Source organism: Argiope bruennichi, chromosome 5, assembly GCF_947563725.1.
Source record: "Argiope bruennichi chromosome 5, qqArgBrue1.1, whole genome shotgun sequence".
Taxonomy (NCBI): Eukaryota; Metazoa; Arthropoda; class Arachnida; order Araneae; family Araneidae; genus Argiope; species Argiope bruennichi.
In genome coordinates, this window is record NC_079155.1 from 129,711,350 (window position 1) to 129,732,777 (window position 21,428).

Below are 21,428 nucleotides of genomic sequence, written 5' to 3' on the forward strand. Positions count from 1 at the left end.
TTCGCTTTTAGGGATACTGTCACAAAGAAAATATAATTTTAGAAAATTTGGCTATTTTTTAAATGGTGAAATAAAGACAAATAAACATTCATAATCTCACTTCAAAGAAAAAATTACAATAAAATGCATTCAAAAGAGCTAAAGCATCTGCAGTTTCTAGAATTTTTTTATAACTGATCATTTTTACATAATGTTGTCAATAAGCATTTCTGTTCCTTTATTTTTTAGTAATTAGTTTCTTGAAGTTGTCAAACTTTAATCCACATGCATTTAACCAATTTCAAAATAAGGAAAGGACATAAATGTAGAAGTTTTATTTTCTATAAACATAATAAAAATATTTGGAGATTAAAAGTCACCTTCCAGAATCTGGCTTCTAAGCAATATCAAAAAGCTTTTAACACAAAAGCTGTTCTCTTTATCATTAAGAAACAATTTTGTCTAATTTGATTTATTTTTTCTGTTGTCAATATTAAAAAAATTACAGGGAAACGAAAATTTCAATTTCTAACAAATTCCACACAAATTCTTGAGTTAGATGAGCTATTAATTTATCCAAGTTTTTTACATTCTTTGCAGCATTTTTCAAGCCAGTTAAGACCAAAGCTACTTTGATTATCATTTTAACAAGATAACATGAGCAAAGTGTTATAAGCACATGCATATAAAATTTTGAATGAAGAATAGTCTTGGGTTCAAGAGACTATCATCAGTGAAGATATGTGAAAATTTTCCTTAAGTTGTGTCATAAAAACTATTGCAATAAGTAGATTTTCTATAAGAAATCTGCCATTTATAAAGGTGTTTCTACAAATTTTGTAAGAGATATTAAAAGAACAAAAAATATATCCATTATTACTAAATTTGAATTTGCAGAATTTGGTAAATACAGTATCTTTTCAATTAGCTTCTCAATATTGTTGGTAAAAAATGCTAGAATTCCTTTTACGATTCACATTAATTTCATCCCCTAATGAGCAATTAATGCACCATTCACCATGTTTCACATTCTATTTTCCCTTTTAACACTCCTTCAACATTTATTTCCATTTCATTTCTTGAATTGCAGTTTACATAATATACATTCTCTTCACATGAATTTTATTTTTCCTTCCCTTTTCAAGTTTTAGACACTTTTCTTATTTACTCAGTTTACTTTAAGTTCCCACTCCATTTTTAAAAATTTTAGTTAACTAGATTTTTACTTGCATTTTCTCTCTTTTTTTTTAAATACTATATATCATTTAGTCGTTATGCAAATAAAGCCTAATAAGCTGAATAATGGAAAAATATTTCTTCCATGAAAATCCCAGAAGAATCCCTAAAGCAAACATAATCTTTGATTAGAAAACAGTAATATTGATCAATGTAACAATTAGAGAATTTGCTCTGTGAATTTAATTTAAGATAGATATTCCAAGATCTCAAAACATAATAGAGGCAGGGTCATACTTCTTGTATTTTACAAAACATTCACTTTTGTTGCCACATTCGTCATGAAGAATAGGGCAACTGAATCATTTAAGAAAGTAAATTATTCTTTCGATCTAAGACTAATATGACAGGAAAACAGTATCACAGATTCATAATAATACACATAATAATAATTAAAAAAATGGATAAAAGGAGGAGTAAAATTTAATACTGAAGAGTATTCACAATAAAAAGTTTTCTTACCTTTACTAGATTAAAAATATCATCTAAATAATTTCTAATGTGAAGCTTAACAATGCTTATTATCTGACATAACTGTTGAAAGAGAAACTGAAATAAAGCAAAACAGAAATTTAATAAAGAAAATTTAAATTACATTAGAATAAACTGCAATTCAGAAAACATTTATTTCTTTTTGCTATGTATTCAGCAAGCAAGTAATTCAATGATAATTATATCAATAAATCATTATGAATAGCATATAACAAGTTTGAAAAGAAGATGTTTACAATTTATCTTTTAAATAAATTTAGAATATTTGCATTTTGTTTTTGCATTTGTTTTGCATCCCAATTACTAAACAAATGACAGAAGTACATCTAATCTAATTTCATTAACAATGTGTTTTCTATTTAAATCTGCTGTGAAAATAAATTCTTAAAAGACACACTTTTATTTAAAGTAGTTCTTTTATTTCATTTTCCATTTTTTTAACACTGAATTTACAATTCATTATTATGAAGACTTGAGATCATTTTTTCCACCACTAGTATAGAATAAGAATTTAATTAATTGATAATTCATTTCTGAAAATATAAAAATAGTGCTTTGTTATCAGAAACACACAAGCGTATATGAATTTCAAAAATAGCACACAATTCCATGTTTACAGATATGAAACATATACATTTAAATAGAAATATGTAAACAACACATCCTTACTTCTCTGAATGTACCGTCAGCAGTTTTCATAACATTAATAAATGAAGGCATCACTTGTTGAAGATAAGGAACTGCACTTACTCCCATACTTTTAAATAGAAAAGTAATAGCATGAACAGCCATAGAGTGATGCTGGTGCAGCAAAGGTTCTCTGATTATTTTCATGAGAGTTACAATAGCAATTTGAGGATAAAAATCATCCAGAGTCCCAGACATATTGACTAGCATTTCACTTGCACTCATTTCTACAGAAAAGTAAAATATGAATTTAAAATATTTCATTATTTTATATCACCATCATAAATAAAAATTTCAAAAACTTCAAATAAAATATATAAAAAGTATAAAATAATACATTTTATTAAAAAAATAATTTTTAAAAATACATTCTCATTGCATTAAAATGTAGATTTTATTTTCTTCATTTCAATTATTTTTTGCATTTTATTCCTCAACTAAAAATTCAGTACTATAAATATTATAAGATCTTGAAGTCAACCTTTCCTCAAATTCATAACCAGTTAGCGCCAAACATATAGAATCAAAATTTAATTAAATTAATCTATTAAACAATTATTAAGTTCTGAAAATATGAAATTAGAGCACTGTTATTGAATATGCACAAATGTTCAATATTTTCCAATTTGGATATATTCATTCATTACATACAAATGTGTATAAATAAAAATTTCGTTATAGATTTCTACCTTTATAAATGAAACAAGTTGAGTTAAATATGAGAAAAAATAAATGCTATCACACTTTTTATAATATGTACACATAAAACTGCTCATTAGGTATTTACAAATGTAAGAAATAAGCATAACAAAATATCTGAAGTAAATTTTAATAATAATTTTTTTTCTTTTTCTCATCTTATATGATTAAAATGTATGAAAGTCAAAGCAGATATAAAAATTAATCAAATGTCGATGTTAATTATTAAATCAAGAATAATAATACTATACAAATATACTGCATATATATATATATGCGCATAAATGTTGATAAAATTTTTCTTTTTTGGAAGATTATTGTACAATTGATTTAAAAAATATCTAAACACTATAAATCACTAAGGAATTAATTATCACATATTAAAATCCAAAGTCAGCATTATTCTAAAAAGATGATCTCTAAAAGTGTATGTAATGCAAAAATTAGTAAATGTAAAAATTAGTACTAATTCAATTTTCTCAAATGCCACTCTTCTACATATTTCAGCTAAACCAACTATAATAATGCTTGCTTTAGATTAAACTAGCAACACAATATAAAAAATATGTATTTTTGAAAATTTTAAGTAATATTTTGTAATTTTAATTAATTATTAAATTTGCATCTTAAAAATTATTCTATAGAAACATAAAAATTTTAGAGTCATGCGAAAGAGCTACAATAATTATTACTGAAATTTTAACACTTTCAGTTCAGAAGTTCTGAAGAGAAAAAGCTATCACCCAACTCTTTCTTTACTTTGCAATACTTACAACCAAGAAGAAAATTTGGAACATATTATTTTTCAGATTATAAAATATGAAAAACAAAGATATTTTAAAACAAAAATTTAGATGCATTTCACTCTCTTACGACAGGATTTTTGACTACCCTAAAGATGCAAAAAAGAAATCAGTCATCGGTTTTCATCACTTTCAATATTTAATTATTTCTTTTGTGTTATTTTCGACGTTTAACACAAGCTTTTCTCTGTTTCCCCTGCAACAAAATTTCTTTCCTGAAAGTACTCTAAAATATTTACTTAAATATTATTTTGGAAACTTGACATAAAGCAATTACAACAAGCACATACATCAAAAAGCTAATAATTAGAGCATTCTGAATACTGCTTTTCTCAATCTCTTTGATGCATCATTGCACTTAATGACATTTTATTTCCTTCCCTCAAATTGGAAATTTAATCTTACAAGGGAAATAATATTGTTAAAGTGAAAAAGAAAATATTTTTTTATACTACTTTAGATGATTAAATAGATATGGATATTATATTTTATATATCAAAATAATAATGGTGTAAAAGGAAGAGAAGAATAAAACAATTTATTCAGCAAACAGTTTTAATTCTGCAACATTCGGAAGAAATTGTTTTTATGCACACCAAACTGATTTGGATTCTAAAAAGCTCTACAAATCCTTTATCTACATTAATAAGTAAAAAGATTTTGAAAAATTAGTTGAATAAAATATGATGAATATTATTATACAAGTCTGATTAAATAAAAATATGAACAAATAATGTAAAAGAATAAATCTTTCTAAAATAATAAATTAATTTTATATAGTGACATCTTGCAAAATTAAATGGGAATATTCTATTTACACAAGAGCATAAAATGACAGATTAAGAAAAAATTCATAAGTTCATTTTCTTATTTGTGATTAACAAGAATAAGAAATAATAATAAGAAACAGAAATTGCACTTTAAAAATTTTTCACAGCTCATATTAATTTTCCTTTGAGATTTTATCATGAAAATTAAAGTGTGTGTGTATTTCAACTACAGTAAAAACAATATTGATAATGTTCTTTTATTACTTAATAAAATTAGATTAAAATTTTTCTGAGTATTTTATTGATTGTTAACCTAAGTAACATAAAATATTACAGTAAAATACCAAATCAGTAGTTAAATATGGATTAATATATATACTGATAATATAATTTTGTGTGCATGTGTGATTGCATGGATGCAGCATTCTACAAGACATTTTGGCATTCTACATAACAGACCATTTGACTTACAACCGTCAAATTTGTCACAAGTTTTTATAAATTAAGCAAACTTATGGCATTTTCCAGCAACAACCTTTAAAAATATTATTGCACAAAGCTGATTTCGACACCATGCCAAAAATTAAAAAATATATCTTTTTAATAATATAAATTTTAAATTTCTTCAAGATCTTCATAAATTCTGACAATATTTCAAAACACTTTCTGCCCAATTTTCAATAATAGATTCCATTGTCCTAATTGAAATTCAAATTATTTTCATTGTTTTATCAAATATTTAATTGGTTTTTTTTTGTCCTTATTGTTAGAAAAACTAAAGAAGAAAGATTTTACTTGATATCTGAGTATATTACATAATGAATAAGAAAGAGAAGTTACAGTACCAGGAATATTAAAGGATAAGCTGAATAGTTATGTTTTTTTAAAGAGAACATATTGCACTTTTTAAAAAGAGTAGGACTTAGACAGCATGAGACTCAGCTCTATTAAGCTTTATTTAGAACACACAGAGAGCTTAATAATGAAAGGCTATAAAAACAAAGCTTTGTTTATTTGTCATAATTTGATGCTTAAAAATATTTTCTTAGGGGTATCATAAACTTTAAGCTATTCATAAGAGATTAAATTGAAAGCAAACACAATCAATATCCCAAGTAAATCAGTTGGCCACTAAAGTTGGATAGCCAAGAATAAAAATGAACTTTAAACGAACATCCAAAGTTTATTTATTTATAAGAAAAAGCATACAAAAAGTTTTTATTTACATATAATTTTTCCCCTTCTCAATTTTCTTTCCAGATATGAATATGAAAATAAAAGTCTAATTTTGGAATCATATTTCCCGATTCAGAAAATTTAAAGAACAGCTGAAAAGAACAGAGTTAATTTCTAAAATCAATGAATGAAATGTGAAAAGTAAAGAAATGAACAGTAGAAACTACCTATTTTCTACTTTTGTGGTTACTGAAATAACCAACGAAACAATTTTCCTTTTATATATCCAATTGTTTTAAATCAAATTGCTTAAAATTGCATAATCAGAATTCTCAATGTGAGAAATCGTTTTAAAAAAGAAAACTAGGTTGTTATCATTAGAAATTGAAAGAAAACATGAAATTAAATATGAAGATGTTTTCTGATATTAATGTGATTTACATGTATTTAAAAAGGACATATCAATAAATCAAATAATACGTTTTGTTTGATTTTAACATTCAGAAGCTGCAATCAATAAAAAGCATTGACTGATATTTTTTTGACAAATTGTATCTAATTATTGATTATAAACAAATATGCATAGATGGCATATATAAGATGCATAGTGATCAGTGTGTACCAGAACAGTTAACATTTTGAAAATTAATATTAAAATTAATTCAGGCAACAAGTAAAATTTTAATATTAACACTTTGTACACAGTCTATTAAATATAGCAAATATTCACATAACAAAAGCATAATAGTTGACAAAAAATAATTAATGAAATACATTTTTAAAAAAAAGTTCAATAAAATAATCTGATCAAAGTGATATTCTTCAGTGTAACACTGAAGTTCTTATTTTTCAGGCAAATACATTTAGAATGACTCATAACTAATAATTGATGAAAAACTACAAATTTCCCAAATTATAAAAGAGGTAGTTTGATTTGGATAACAAGAACATAGCAGAAGTTGTAATCAGTACATCTGAACTTCATTAGTATTCAAAAATTATCCACTAAACCTAAATCATTTCAATATTAACCTTATATAATCAAAATTCTGTTTTTATTTATATTCATCACTAAAAAGCTAATGTGATAAAGTCTAGAAAGCAAAACAGAAAGCATATAAAATCAAAATATGATCCAACGAATAAACATTTCACTAAAATTTACAAAAATCAATATATATATATATATATATATATATATATATATATATATATATATATATATATATATATATATATATATATATATATATATATATATAAAGGACTTAATTACAATGGCTACTTGACGTTTCACTTATAGTATAAAAAAAGTAAAGTGTAAATATGTTTTACAGTAAAATCTCTCTAAACGGGCAATAGCGAAACAATAGCATCTTTGATGTGAAAAATCTAAATTCAAAATTTAGGCTAATGGAATAAAAAATATGCAGCACATTAGTAAAAAATAAATACAGGTTAGGGTGCATGTTGAAAAATTTTATCAAGTAATTTTTCATTTAATGATGACAGAATAATCAAAAATATATTGAAAAAAAATGAAAACAGAAAATAAACAGGAAAACTATATGCAGACCAAGAAAGTCATGTTGATGAAAACAGATGAAGAATTTAAAGCTTTCATAAAATTTCTCTAGAACCTGATATTATATAAGTTCACAATGAACTTTTAAAATTCTTAACTTGCAAAAAGGCAGACATTCAAAATTGCATGCCGTCACATGAAGAAATACAGAATTTTAATAAAATGGCAATTCTAACACATTGTTAAAATTGATTTCCTGAAATATACAATAATTTTCAACAATGTATACAATTTTCAATATTATTTATCTAATTATGGCCAATAGATTCAAAAACATAACTAATATATTTTGAATGTTGCCTTTCTACATCTTTTGCATATTATATAAAAGAAAATAATGCAAAAAATGAACAGATACTTTTTAGAAATATATATATCTACTTATTAAGAAAAACCTCTATCCCAGCATTAATGAGATATTGTTGTTGGCAGATAAAATAGATTCTACAATAATTCTCAAATTTACAAAAAACATAACTTTTCTCATAACATAAACAAAATTTTGATTTCATAATATATATATTTTTAAATTTAACATCAATTCAAACAATTGATAAGCGTTCCTTGTATTACATATAAAAATTTCCAAATTTTGTTACTAATTGTTAGTACAAACTAAAGTGGTCAAAGATACAGTTAGTCAAAGGAACAACATTCAACCTCACAAATTTTATTTTGTAAATTATAACTTTCATAGATACAGAAAATGCTTTAATACCATTAATTCTGTTTTTCAATTCTTCTATTGAATATACATGCTACGATTCTTTCTTTTTTGGATTAACACCACATCAATATATTACACCATATAAAAGAAAATTAAATTTGAAAATTTTGGCAGATATGTTTCTACCATATAATTATTAAATATATAAAAAAAAAAATTGGAGTAAAAAAATGAATTCAAAATTCTAATTACTTTAGGTATACCATTAAAACTTATCCAATAATTCTATAACTTTTTTTCTTTATTTCGCTTTAATTAAAATTTCATTTGAGTGTGTTATTTTCGGTATACTAAGCAGTTGAGGAAAAATGACCACACATAAATAAACTGGATTTTCAACAAGTCTTAACTCAAGAATATTTATTATGAAACAGTGGGCACTTGTGTATTAATTGCATATCATTGGCAATTAATATTGATTATTGCTCTTTGGCAACACTTTTTTTTGGAGGGGGGCAGGGGTAATTGCAGGTATGTGGTTATTATGAAAGTATCAAACTGAGCATTTTACCTTGGTTTTCATTTGCAGTGTTTCCGATGCTCATTACTCCACTTGATTCTCCTGACTGATCAATCAATCCTAAATTTACTTTGTACTTGAAAGGATCTAATGCACCAAGTAAGCCAAGAACCCGGATTGCCTAAAATAAATAAAAAGACTAAAACTGCACAATTCTTCATTTAATAAAAAAAGAAAATCACAGCTTAAGCAAAAGCTTATTTAAGAAATGTACAACTTTAATTACCGTCTTGGTCATTTCCCCCCCCCCCTTTCCAATAACAGAAAAATGATTTTAAAAATACAAAGGAATCTAACATTTATTTATTTAAAAAAATATGAAAATAAACAAAACAAAATTCATTATTCTTAAATTGCACGTTCAGCTTGGTTAAATATTACAATTACAAGAAATAATTAATTCAATCCTTTCTGCTATATACTTTTATTGAATTAATAAAAACTAGTAGATAAATTAATAAAAACATTTTTAACATTATTAAAACTATTATTTTATAAATAAATTTACTAAAGAAAATAGAAGGAAGTCGAATATCATGCCCTAATTCATAATCAAACACAAAGCAAGGTAGTTGCATGTGCATACATTAAAAGATGCATAGTCAGCTATCTAAATTTTTTTTTTAGCTCTTTTCTTTCACTTTGGAAAAAAATGGCAAATCAGACAATTAAAAGCAGATAGAAGGAATTAAAAAAAAATATAAGCAGTACCTCTCTTCTTATTGTGGCTGATTGTTCTGTTTTCAGAAAATTCAATAAAAGTTCCAGAAGATTAGGGTATTTTTCATAAGGTTCAATAACATAACCAGTGCTTTCAATCATCTGTCCTAAAGTCCACAAAGCAACCTGAAAAAATTTTGTATCAATAATATATTTGTAGGAGAAGCAATAACACTAAATAAAAAATGTTTGAATAGAATGATTTTTAACTTTACAGTAACTAGAAACTTTACTGTAGGCACAATGCATTCTGCCAACAGATGTTCTCCATGCATACGCCAAACCCAGACTCTGCCACACAACTGCAGAGATTAACCCTTAATTCATCATTCCAGAGAGCCTGTTTCCACTCATCTAAGGTGCAATTTCGTTGTGCTTTGCACCACCTCAACCGTGCAGCACGGTTCGACTTCTTAATTAAAGGCTTATGGCGACAGCACGACCATGGAAACAAAGCAAATGTGCTTCCTTGTGGATGGTACTGCATTTTTTCAGAATTTCTTCGGACAGCACTCGTCGGTTTCTATCTCTTAGTTTCGTGGGTGTGCCAGGTCGAAGCACATCCCGACAATCACCCTCACTTTCCACTTCTTAATCCCAAAAGTTACTGTCGAATTTGGAATGTTTAACTCACTTGATATGCCCCTTAAGGATTGGCCATTTCTATGATATTTGACAATTATGCCTCAAAATTAGACAGCTCTAAATTTTGTGGCATCTTGCATGCAGCTATGTCACGTCTTCTATACTTAAATATATTTATACTTTCTTTTTTATTTATATGTCTTCTGTAATTTATACGTCTCTACTTCTGCACTTTATACGTCTTCTGTATGTGTACTTTCCTACACATAGATTTCAATACAGAAGATGTGACACAGATCAGGACTGCAGATAACCTCATTTGCATGAGAGTCCAAATACTTATTGGTAGATAGTGTATATTCTTTTACAAAAAGCCACTTTTTCAGTTTTTTAAAATAAAATATCCAATATAAAAACTAATAAAGAGATATATAAATAAATGTGTGTGTAGGCACTCTGTAGGCCAGATTATTTAGGACATCCAAACATGACCCAGATATAATTTGGAAATAAGCACCTCATGGAACTTAAATTTTTTTAATTAATTAAGGAAAAAGCTATAAATATATGTTGTTGTTTTTTGCTATAACTTCAAAAAGTATTCCAGCAGGAAAAGGAATTTTACACCATTTTAAAGTCCAAAATATTATTTTTTCAGTGATGCCAATTTAGTTGCTGTAAAATTCTTTAATGTATATTTAATTAACTTTTAAACATAATTTTAAGTTATATTTCACAACAATATTTACATTGTTGTGAATGAAACCAATATCTTTTTCATTATTTCATTAAATATTTGATTGCATGATTTTCCTCCATTGTTGAAAGCTAATCTTACCTAAAGTCAGAGTGCTGTCCTGTAGTAAGAGTGAGCTTGCAAAAGATTTTGCCTTATTACTGTCATTTAATTATGCTAACTTTTCACAATTTTATTACTTTGATTTATCAACTTTAACTGCTTGGTATACAATGAAAGGCGGAAAGCATAAAATTTTATAAATGCGAACCCAAGAATTTTAATACTTTTATGAATACAGGAAATCTAAAAGGGACCAACAAAACATATTTTAGACAGTGAGAAAACATTATCCTGCATTTATGTTACAGACAGTAACATAAATACAGGGTGATGCTAAAATATTTATATATACATATATAAAACAAAACCTATAAATAAAACTTGGCAAATTTTTCCTTGAAAATTTAGAAATAGGAGAAAAAAAAAACACCATTCAATTTATTCATTTTTTAATGCAGTTATTTTTTGAGATATGAAGTTTCAAATCTAAAATGTTTATTCAAAAACTTATACATAAAATCAATTGCAATTTTTAAAAAATTACTCTAAAAACAAAGTAAAGAAAAGAAAATTCTATAACAAAATTTTCCAAAAAAAAAAAAAATCTTCTCACAAACGTTTAATAATAAAATTATATTTTATGATTGTAATACATTACATAAAATTTTAGTTATAATTTTTTTAAATGACTGAAACAAAAAGCTTCAAGTTATTGTTTTTAATTCACATAAAAGCTCTTTATTCATTACTACTTTTCATCTCAAAAAGAAAATTTCATAACTCACTTCTCGTTTAGGCAATGATGATGAATCTTGCATCATATCAAGAACAATTGGCATCAGTTGATGCAGCCACTTCCTCATTTCAATACCACTCACCTGAAATTAATATGAAGTCACATTTAATAATAAAATGTACACAGTATAGGACTATCATAAAAATTGCAATCAATTTAACACTAATTGCTAAATTTTGGTTCAACTTCAAAATGTCATTTCATTGAGAATCAATCCACACCTCCCCTCCTCAAATTTTCACATCCCAGGAAAGGGATGATTCTGGTAGGAGCACTATGATTGATTGTGTGACAGATCTTAAGGAAAACCAAGTCTTGGGTCCACAATTCTCATGCCTTTATATTTAAGGGGAAAGCAATGCATATAACTATTATGACTAAAAGATAAAAGGTTTGTTTCAAATATCTATTCCTGTAAAAGGCAGTTTACAGCTTTAGTGAAACCATATTTGTTTATAATAAATAGAACTGATTTATTTTTTGTGTAATTATGGATTCCTTTCATCTAATTTAGGTTATATCAGTATTTTAAATATATCCTAGTCAGTTAGTAACAATATCAACCATATTGCAATTTTTTGCTTTGAAAGCAACAACTTTTCATTTCAATTTTGAAAATAATAAAAAGATTTGGTTACACAGTATTCTCAGTAATAAGGTTAACCTGGACTTTATAAAATTGTTGTAATTTTAAATAAGCTTATTTCACTATACTCTGGTAGTTTTGGGTTTCCTTTTCTACTTTTATATTATATTTTATATTTTTTCATTTACTATATTATCATGTTATCCTTAATTTTTTTTCATTGTTAAAATTGTTTCTTTTAATGCAAAATAAATTAAAAAAGAGATAGCTTTATTTATTTATTTATGTTTATATATTATTGAATACTTGATTTTTAAGGGCTTTGCACAACCATGGCAGAAGTTAAATTTTGACTGCTTTAATACTTTGCACTCACTAGCTGAGTGCGTCGTGTGGATTTTTTTTAGGTTGACTCTTCTACAACAGTTTTCATTTATTACCAGGAGAAAAACTGAAATAATACAATGTCATATTATTTGCATTGATGATCAAATTATGTAAGGAAAAAGCCATATATTATAAAAGATAGAAATAGTATAAAAGAATGGTCATGATACAGATTTTATACTTATAACAAGCTTCATATAGGATAAAAAAAAAAAAAAAAAAAAAAGGAAAATGATTATATTTCACCCTTTATTTTCTAGAAAGAAAAAGAATTACAGTTAAAAAATTATCTAATAAAACCACTACCTAAAAAACTGCTCAATATTTAAAAAATTGAAAAAGTGTTAAAAACAAGAAAATACTTCATTATATAACTGTTCAATATCTTTAAGAAAAATGTTTTACATTCGAAACAGTAAAAGAATTCTATCAATATGCATATCAAAACGCTAAAAAATTTCTACTGTAGCATCTTCAAAATTCATTAATATTATAAAAATGAAATTAGAATGAAAATGAAAAAAAAAAAAGAAAAAAGAACCATTACAAATAATAAAAATATTAATATTTGGTCTAAAATACTAATACTTTTGTTAAAATACATATATTTTCATTGCTTTCTACAACTTTTAGAAATCTATCCTCTGCTAAGCACACAATATGACAGAATCAGTTTTAGGCTGAAAATTTCATAAGTAAGAAATTCTGATTTTAAAAATGAGATTTCTTAAATTAAGTCTTTTAATACATAAATTTTCATCCTTATAAATAAGACATTTAATTACTTGTGCTAGTTCGCCTACTCCAGCTAAAAAAGCAATAGTCACTCCAGGATTAGGATCAGGATCTCTCAACTTAGATATAAGTACCTAGAAAAAAGCAGCAAAAAATATTTTCAAAAAAAAAAAAAAAAAAAAAAAAAGAAACATTCAGAATGTAGTTAACATACATGCATTTATATAACACATCGAATTTTTATAATATAGTTATATCCACGGTAAAAAGAATTTTTATAATATAGTTAACATAACTGTTTTCACTTAAAAAAATATTACAATAAATTATTTATTTACCATCTTTTAATCAATAAGAGTTAACATAAAACAGTGGTACAACTAAGTAAATTCAATCATATACAGTATTTCAATTTAAGATTTCTTATTCTGTATTTAAAAATATATATATATATATATCTTGGTGTTTGCTACAATTAAGAATCTGGTAAAAATTATGACAACTAAAGTACATACATATATTCAAAGGATATTAAAGAATTAAGTTTACTGAATCATAAAAAATAAATAAATAGTATTTGATAGTAAATATCACTAAAAACCTTATTTTATTTTAGCATTAATGAAGAATGAATCAAAAAAAAAGTTGGACAGCAGGCTTATACAATTTCATCGTTAAAAATTTTATACTATATTATACTGTTGAAATAAAACAAAATTCAGGAGAAAGACAATTTCAAAAATGAAGCAAACAACTTCAATTGATTTCAATAATACATAAACATAAACTATAAATTTAAAGAACATTATGATGATATCACCTTCGATAGCAAAAAAAAAAAAAAAAAAAATAATAATAATTTGGACGTTTTTACAAGGTCACAAAAATAACTTTTAAATTTAAGAAAAAAACACTTCATGTATGTCCTTTAGCTGCTATAACACTTCTAACCTTTTATCCATCGAAAGGACCAACAGTGACTTTTGTTGGTACATTGTCCCATATATTCTGAAGAGCACTTTTTAGTTCATTTTTATTTTTTATTTCTTTCTATTGTAATTTTTTTCTCTATCAATGCCCACAGACGCTAAATGGGTTTCAATTCAGGACATTTTGCAGGTTGGGACAGCACTTCCTGTACATTATATAATAACCATTCTCTTCCGATGTGAAAGCTTAGGATCGTTATCTTGAACCAAAGAATAGTTTTGAATTAAATTCAATTTCAGAAGTCTGTTGGTATACAATACCATATATTCCGAAGAGCACTTTTTAGTTCCTTTTTTTTCCCTTCTTTTGTAGTTTTTTGCACTATAAACGCCCACAAATACTCTATAGGATTCAAATCAGGACTTTGATGGATGATGGGCAGTAATTTCTGTAAATTATATAATAACCATTTTCTCCTGATGTGAGAGCTTAGGATCGTTATCTTGAACCAAAGAATAGTTTTTATTTAAATTCAATTTCACAGTTGTGCCTGGTAAATCAAGTTTTAGAATATTCAGAACACCATTTTGTCTATCATAGCTTCGATCAATACTAAATTTCCTAGTACCATTGCACCCTGTATCATAATGCTACCACCACTGTGTTTAACAATTTTTTTATCTTTGCTGGTTTTAGTGCCATATCTTCCCTTTGCCACACAAAGCAGTAGCCATCGGATCCAAACAAATTAAATTTTGACTTGTCAATAAAAATAACAGACTTTTAGAAATCTTTGGTTTCTCCAATATAGTGTTAGCATATTCAAGACTTTTTTTTTTCCACCACTCCCCAGAAGAATTTCTGACAGAAAAATATGGTTTCTTTTGTGGTGCATATTCCCTGTATTCCTTAGAATGTAAAAAATTCCTTATAGTATGAAATTTTAGGATTCTTTTTCACAAATCTCAGTATCCATCTTTCTATTTTAGGCGAAGAAATTTTTTTGGACTGATCATTTCCATTAGGTCTTTGCAAAAATCCATATCTTTTACACGTATTAACCCCTTGCCTGCCATGGGCGTATATATATGTCTCCCTAAGTCGATGTGTTAACTGCTCCTGGCGTATATACACGTCTCCCAACTATATATGTAAATATATGTACGTGGCACTGGGGACCAAATCTTGCAAGTTATCCTCAGCAAGTAAGGGGTTAATTATGTAATGCACTGCTGAACGAGACTTTTTCACAATTTCTACAATATTTCTTATACTTTTTTTTTTCTTCCCACAGTTTCACAATTAAGTTTTTCATAGCTTCAGAAGTTTGCTTTTTCTCCATTTCCGAGAATTTAAACCAAACAAAATAAATTAAAACAACGCCAGTTCAAATGTTGGACTTAAACCAAAAGATATTCTGTGTGTCTTTAAACTTTGCCTAAAATTTGCAAATAGCAACATACAGTGCAGATAAAATAAATGTCAATTTTTTAAATTTTTTTTTGCAGTGAAAATTTAATTTTTTTTTTTTTTTGTATTATTCTGAAATTACCTTTAAAAAATGTTTCATTTTGAAAGAACTACATGATAAAAATTATTGAGAAATAAAATGGATTCTTTTTGCTGTTCAGTTTTTTTTCTTTAATTCACTGTACATTGAAAATATTGATATATTAATTAAGGCTGTAAATGTCAGTGCAAAAGCTAAATATCAAAAGGATTGCATTTTGAGAAAATTGTTTACACTTTTCATTTCCACATAATTATTTTTCAGGTAAAGTAAATTCTCAATTATCCACTTTGAGGATTATCTGTGATTGTTGATCAAAAATGTTGTCGAAAACTTCAATTATAAATAAAATAGAGCAACAAAGAAGCATCAATAAATATTTCTATAAAAAAGTAAACTAACAAACTCATAAGTGCAAAAAATTACTGTTTTATGGTTTTCTATTGTAAATAAATGTTGTTCAAAAGCATTTCAATTTACTCTGCTATTTTGTGAATTATTCATCGATTTCCCTATTCATAGTTGCCACACCATCCAATTAAATCGATTATGAGATGTTAATTTAATTGTATTGTTTAGTCATAACTATTTTCAGCATTAATTATATTTTATCCAAATTATTTTTGGTGAAGAGATGAATTACATTTAAGACAGGCTCCATATAAGGACGAATCAGGCGAGGAGCATTAGCACTCAGGTGACCCAGCATCTTAGCACTTTGCTCTTTATTTCTTCCTATGCCAGAATGCTCCAATTCTGTAAGAATCTGAAGAAAAAAAGCACATATTTTATAAAAATAAAAATAAATATGAATAAAATAAATAAAAACTGGTTTTATAAAATATTTTTATTACCATTTTAAAAAGTAAAAATTATTTTTAATTACTTTTATATTTTATTCTTTAATTTATAATTTACTATTACAAATATTATGGAGCCTTAAAATCATTTTTTTTCCTCAAATTCATGTCAAGTGGTCTTTCACATGGTGTTAAAATTAATTAAGTTATGAAAGCCATGATAACGTCATAATTAGATGTTTTCATATTTCCTATCAATGTAAATCAATCTAGTTATCGAAATTAGAATCTTGAACATAATCTCAAAACTTCTAACTCTGATCTAATAATATATTCAAGTTTTGATCTTGTCTGTAAAAATAAATTCACCTCATTTTCTGTTTAAATTATATCTATTCAATAGAAGAGCTTGAATTTCAAATCCAATCATAAAGTAAAGTTTTGATTTTTTTTCGGTCATCATAAATCATTTAGGTTATTAGAATCAAGAGTTTTGAATAGAACATTAACATTTTTCAAGAAGTCATAAATCTATCACACATTCTCTACCATCAAATTAAAAAAACACTTTTTACCTATGATTAATTATTCCTAAGAGCTGATGAATAGTTTGTAAGATATAAAATAAAACTCTTAAAAAATGTTATCAAAAACTAGTTACTATTTGTACATTTTACTCACATTTGCAATAAATAATTTAAACTTTATATTATAAAGAGAAGCATTATATTATATAGAGAAGTTTAAAAAATATTTACAGTGGAAACTTTAAAAGCATTTACAATGGGAAATAAGAAAGTATTTCTGTTTATTTATTTATTTTGAAATTAAATGATATGATCTGTCTTTTCTCTAGACAATACACAACGTTGCTTAATCTTGAATTTCTCACATAAGCAATTACAATACTTACCAACATTAACTAAAGTAAATGAATAGAAAAAGGGGACAACAAAGTGAGCAATGAAAAATCAGATTAACCAAGAGAGAAAAGAAGTAATTTTATTGGTGCAGCAATTGTACCAAACAGTGAGCAAAAATTCAAACTCTGCCAAAGCAAAATCAGTACTTCAATAAATATGTTACTTTGACTTGTTTTGCATTAGTTGATGCTATCAGCATTATTCAGAATGAAGATATTTTCACGCAAGTATTTACTTTTAAACAATTCTTGTTTACATTAATTGAGTGGAATTAAATTAAATATTATGAATAAATCTAGGTTACAGTTTTGTTTTACCATTTTATGTTACAAATCTTTTGCGAAAGAACTTATGTATTCAATAATTACACACTTTGAGATAAATATTGAAAGAAATACAGAAACACTGTTATAAAAATTATTTCCGATCGAGTTTCCAACTTTTGAAGTAATCATTTAGACCAAAACTAAAATTTCTAATGTTTAGGTAGAAATTAAAAATTTATTGATTCACTTACTACCCAAAATTCTAAACATTTATATTTAATATATCTTTATTTCTTTCATCACAGATTAATTTTTAAACAAACCTGAATAAGTTCTTTTCTGAGTGCAGGCATGACATAAGCTGGATTCACAGAGCTGAGACGACCCAATGAGCACAGAGCCAACTCACGAATCTCAAACATCTCATCATTTAGTGCAATGAAAAGAGCACTAAGGTTTTCTGACTGAGCTAAATGAGGGTCAAATTTTTCGTCTAAGGAAGCTAACACAGAATATCTAACATTCTGATCTGTAAAAGGAGAGAGAGATTACAAAATACAGTTAAAAACTAGTTGTTTCTCACATAATGTGTAAACTATAATGTACTAAAATTGTTAAATCTAATGAAAGCCAAATTTTACAAAATGTAGAAAAGGATGGAAAATTTAGGGATTACTGGATTAGAACTATGTTTTTTAAAAAAATCTTGTCATTTCATCTGAACCTTGATGACTGCATAACATTGATTCACAAAACAAAGAAAAAGGAGACACAGTATCAATTTTGGAATATGGTCCAAGGTAAGCATACAAAATAAAGTACAAAGAGGAAAAAAATGAAAAATGCAGGGCATTTAATCAAGTCCAAGTTGACTCAGTAAATATTTTTTTAAAAATATTGCGCATTACTAAATTAGAACTTTTAACCACTAATTCAAAAAAATATGTCAATACTTAAATGAATTTAGAGAAATTGTATTGATATAAAGATATAGTGTAGGGGTTACATATAACTCTACTACCTTTTCTTTTTATACAACAGATGGTGTTACCTTATTAACATAAAGGTATATTTCTCATGATCATTCTGGGGGTCATTATTAGATTGTATTTGAAGTGAGTGTCAAGTTTTTTCATGTTCATGTTTGTTTTGTCTTGTGAAATGAGGAGCTTAGAAAACAATTAAATAACTGTTCCTGAAAGTTGTCTTGTATTTTCATCTATCTCATAAGGAAATTATAAAGAATCTCATGCCTCAACAATAGAAAAATGTTCTCTTGTTAAAAAATAACCGCATATTCTGTGTGTATTCAAATGGAACATTTATAGGGAGATATTGCTAATTAAACTATTCAGATATTCCATCTCAGTGGCTCGTCAACATGATTTCTTTTGGTTGAATGATTTTATTAACTAGTAGCATGAGATATTTAATTTAAAAATGCTTATTAATATAGAAATTAGCATTTGAATTAAAATTATTATTATTATATCATGATATCCTTTAAGTCAGTGTTACATCAGAATATCAGATATGTTTCATTGCGCTATATACAAAGTCTCATTCTTGTTCCAAATTAGAGTTACTGATAGTTTTGGGAAAATGACCATAAAATGTTTTTCAAAAAGTTAATCTCTCATATGCAGAAGAAAAATTACTGTTGTAAGAAAGTTAAATGCAATTTAAAAAATATAATCAAAATGCAGATGAGGCACTTCCTACAGTATCTCATGCTATTAGTAAATACAGCATCTCATGCTACTTCCTAAATATCTCATGCTACTAGTTAATAAAAGATGAGATATGTAGCATTGTGTTGCTAAATTTGCATATAAGTTAAAATTAATACTTTTTTTATATGTACTTATTTTATTTCAAAGTAATACTGATATAGTTTAATTTTTTTCTTAAGATAAGTTGTAATACCTAAAAAAATTAATATATTATACATAGAAATGTTACAGTGTGTACATACTATTAGACATTCACTAAATATAAATATATGCTTAATTTTTAATTCCTGCCTTCAATATATAACTAATTTAATAATTACTCAAAAATATGTAATTATTTTATAGAAGAGATTTATAAATGACATACTCCTGCTTTGCAACTTTAGTTGCTGCTTTGAGATTTTTTCGAATCCAAAATTACAAGACTATTTTCATACCATAAATGAAATCATTATTTCATTAATCACTATTCAATCTTATATTTCCAAAATTATGCTTTTAACTCTTCTTAATTTAAAAGAAAGCGGCAAATTCAACTTCATTTGATAGAATATATACAATTCATATATTAAATATACTAAATTTCAAATATATAAATAATAAATCAGACTTGCTTATACAAATTTAATTTAATAGCAATAATTCTGATTTAAAAATAAATACTGTTATATAACTAAATAAATTAAAATCAGAATAAGTTCTTATTTATTACTCTAAATAAAATTTTAAAAAGATATGCATTTGCATGAATAATAAATTGAACATGCATTTGTTACATCTAACATCTCACATTCACTTAACATTTTTTAAACGTCAATAGAAGTAATGAAAGACCATATCATGGCAAGTTAGGGAAAAAATATTTGTGTGAGAAATTATAACATGTTAAAATCGATTATTGATTTATGTGACAATAAAAAATATAAATCATGTCTTGAAAAAACATGTTCACCTGAATCAGTAACTCCAACAACCAGTAATTTTGCCAGGACTTCTTGAACAGTTCCCATAATATGTGGACTGTATCTACCACTAGCTTTCATTCCCTATAAATTTACAAGAAAAATTTTAAGATAAAAGATGAAATCAAATATAAAAAAAAAATAAAAGAAACAGGCAAGCAGGTGTTAAATTGCAGCAATTGTAAGATTCTTTTTCTTTTCTTTCTACATTATGAAATTCATTTTAAACAATAAATTTCTAAGACTTTCATAAACTGAAATCAAGATCTTACTAATTTCCAATAAAATAGGTAACTTATTTCAGAAAAAAAAAAAAAAAATCTTCAATTAGCATTTTTTTTAAAAACGGGTTTGGTCAACAAAGAAAATTCCTGTAAAGTTAGTAAATTTCTAAATACTCTTTTTTTATTATTATTCTAAATACATCTATTATGTAACTAGATGTTTAAAAATATGACATTCTTTAAACCTGAATTTTTTTATAAGTAGTTAATGAGCTTTTTTATTAAATCGGTAAGCAAAAATTAATTATTCTGCTGGTTAAATGAAGTCAGCTAGAAGACTTTATCGCAAATGAATTAAAAATATTTTTACATAATAATAAATGATCTATTTAGCTAACTATAAAAGTTCCATAAAAAATAATACCTGAATTGCAGGAGAAAGAAGTTTACAACAAGTGCGTACTGCTTCCAGTCTTATTTCTTTAACTTCACTAGACAAATAATTTTCAGCACAATATCGCACAAACAGCATTAAAGATCTTCCTACAATTAGAAGAAAATACATTATCAGCACAGTATCATTGCGTTTATTTTTTGTTAACAATTTTTTTAAAAAAATATCAAATAAGTATATTTCACTGACCTTGAAAATCAAAACTACCTAAAGTTTTCAGTGCCAATGTAATACTCGCAACATCACTTGCATCCAGTAAGCTTTGATGTAATCCTGGCAAATATTAAATTACATTTTGATGATTAAAGTTTGAAATTTAAAAAATAAATAAAAATAATAAATCA

At 25.8% G+C, this 21,428-nt stretch overlaps 1 protein-coding gene across 2 annotated transcripts in view; it reads right to left on the bottom strand.

Annotated features, from left to right (window-relative positions):
* LOC129968767 (serine/threonine-protein kinase mTOR-like) overlaps positions 1–21,428 on the bottom strand; it is a 132,784-nt gene that overhangs the window by 76,279 nt on the left and 35,077 nt on the right. For both annotated transcript variants that reach the window (XM_056083002.1, XM_056083001.1), the window contains exons 12-22: positions 21,274–21,357; positions 21,055–21,173; positions 20,397–20,490; positions 18,035–18,240; positions 16,366–16,488; positions 13,333–13,416; positions 11,564–11,656; positions 9,386–9,520; positions 8,666–8,795; positions 2,377–2,621; positions 1,678–1,764 (exon numbers count right to left, since the gene is read on the bottom strand). In XM_056083002.1, the coding sequence (XP_055938977.1) occupies positions 1,678–1,764; positions 2,377–2,621; positions 8,666–8,795; positions 9,386–9,520; positions 11,564–11,656; positions 13,333–13,416; positions 16,366–16,488; positions 18,035–18,240; positions 20,397–20,490; positions 21,055–21,173; positions 21,274–21,357 (1,400 nt within the window). The remainder of the gene's footprint in view (positions 1–1,677; positions 1,765–2,376; positions 2,622–8,665; positions 8,796–9,385; positions 9,521–11,563; positions 11,657–13,332; positions 13,417–16,365; positions 16,489–18,034; positions 18,241–20,396; positions 20,491–21,054; positions 21,174–21,273; positions 21,358–21,428) is intronic.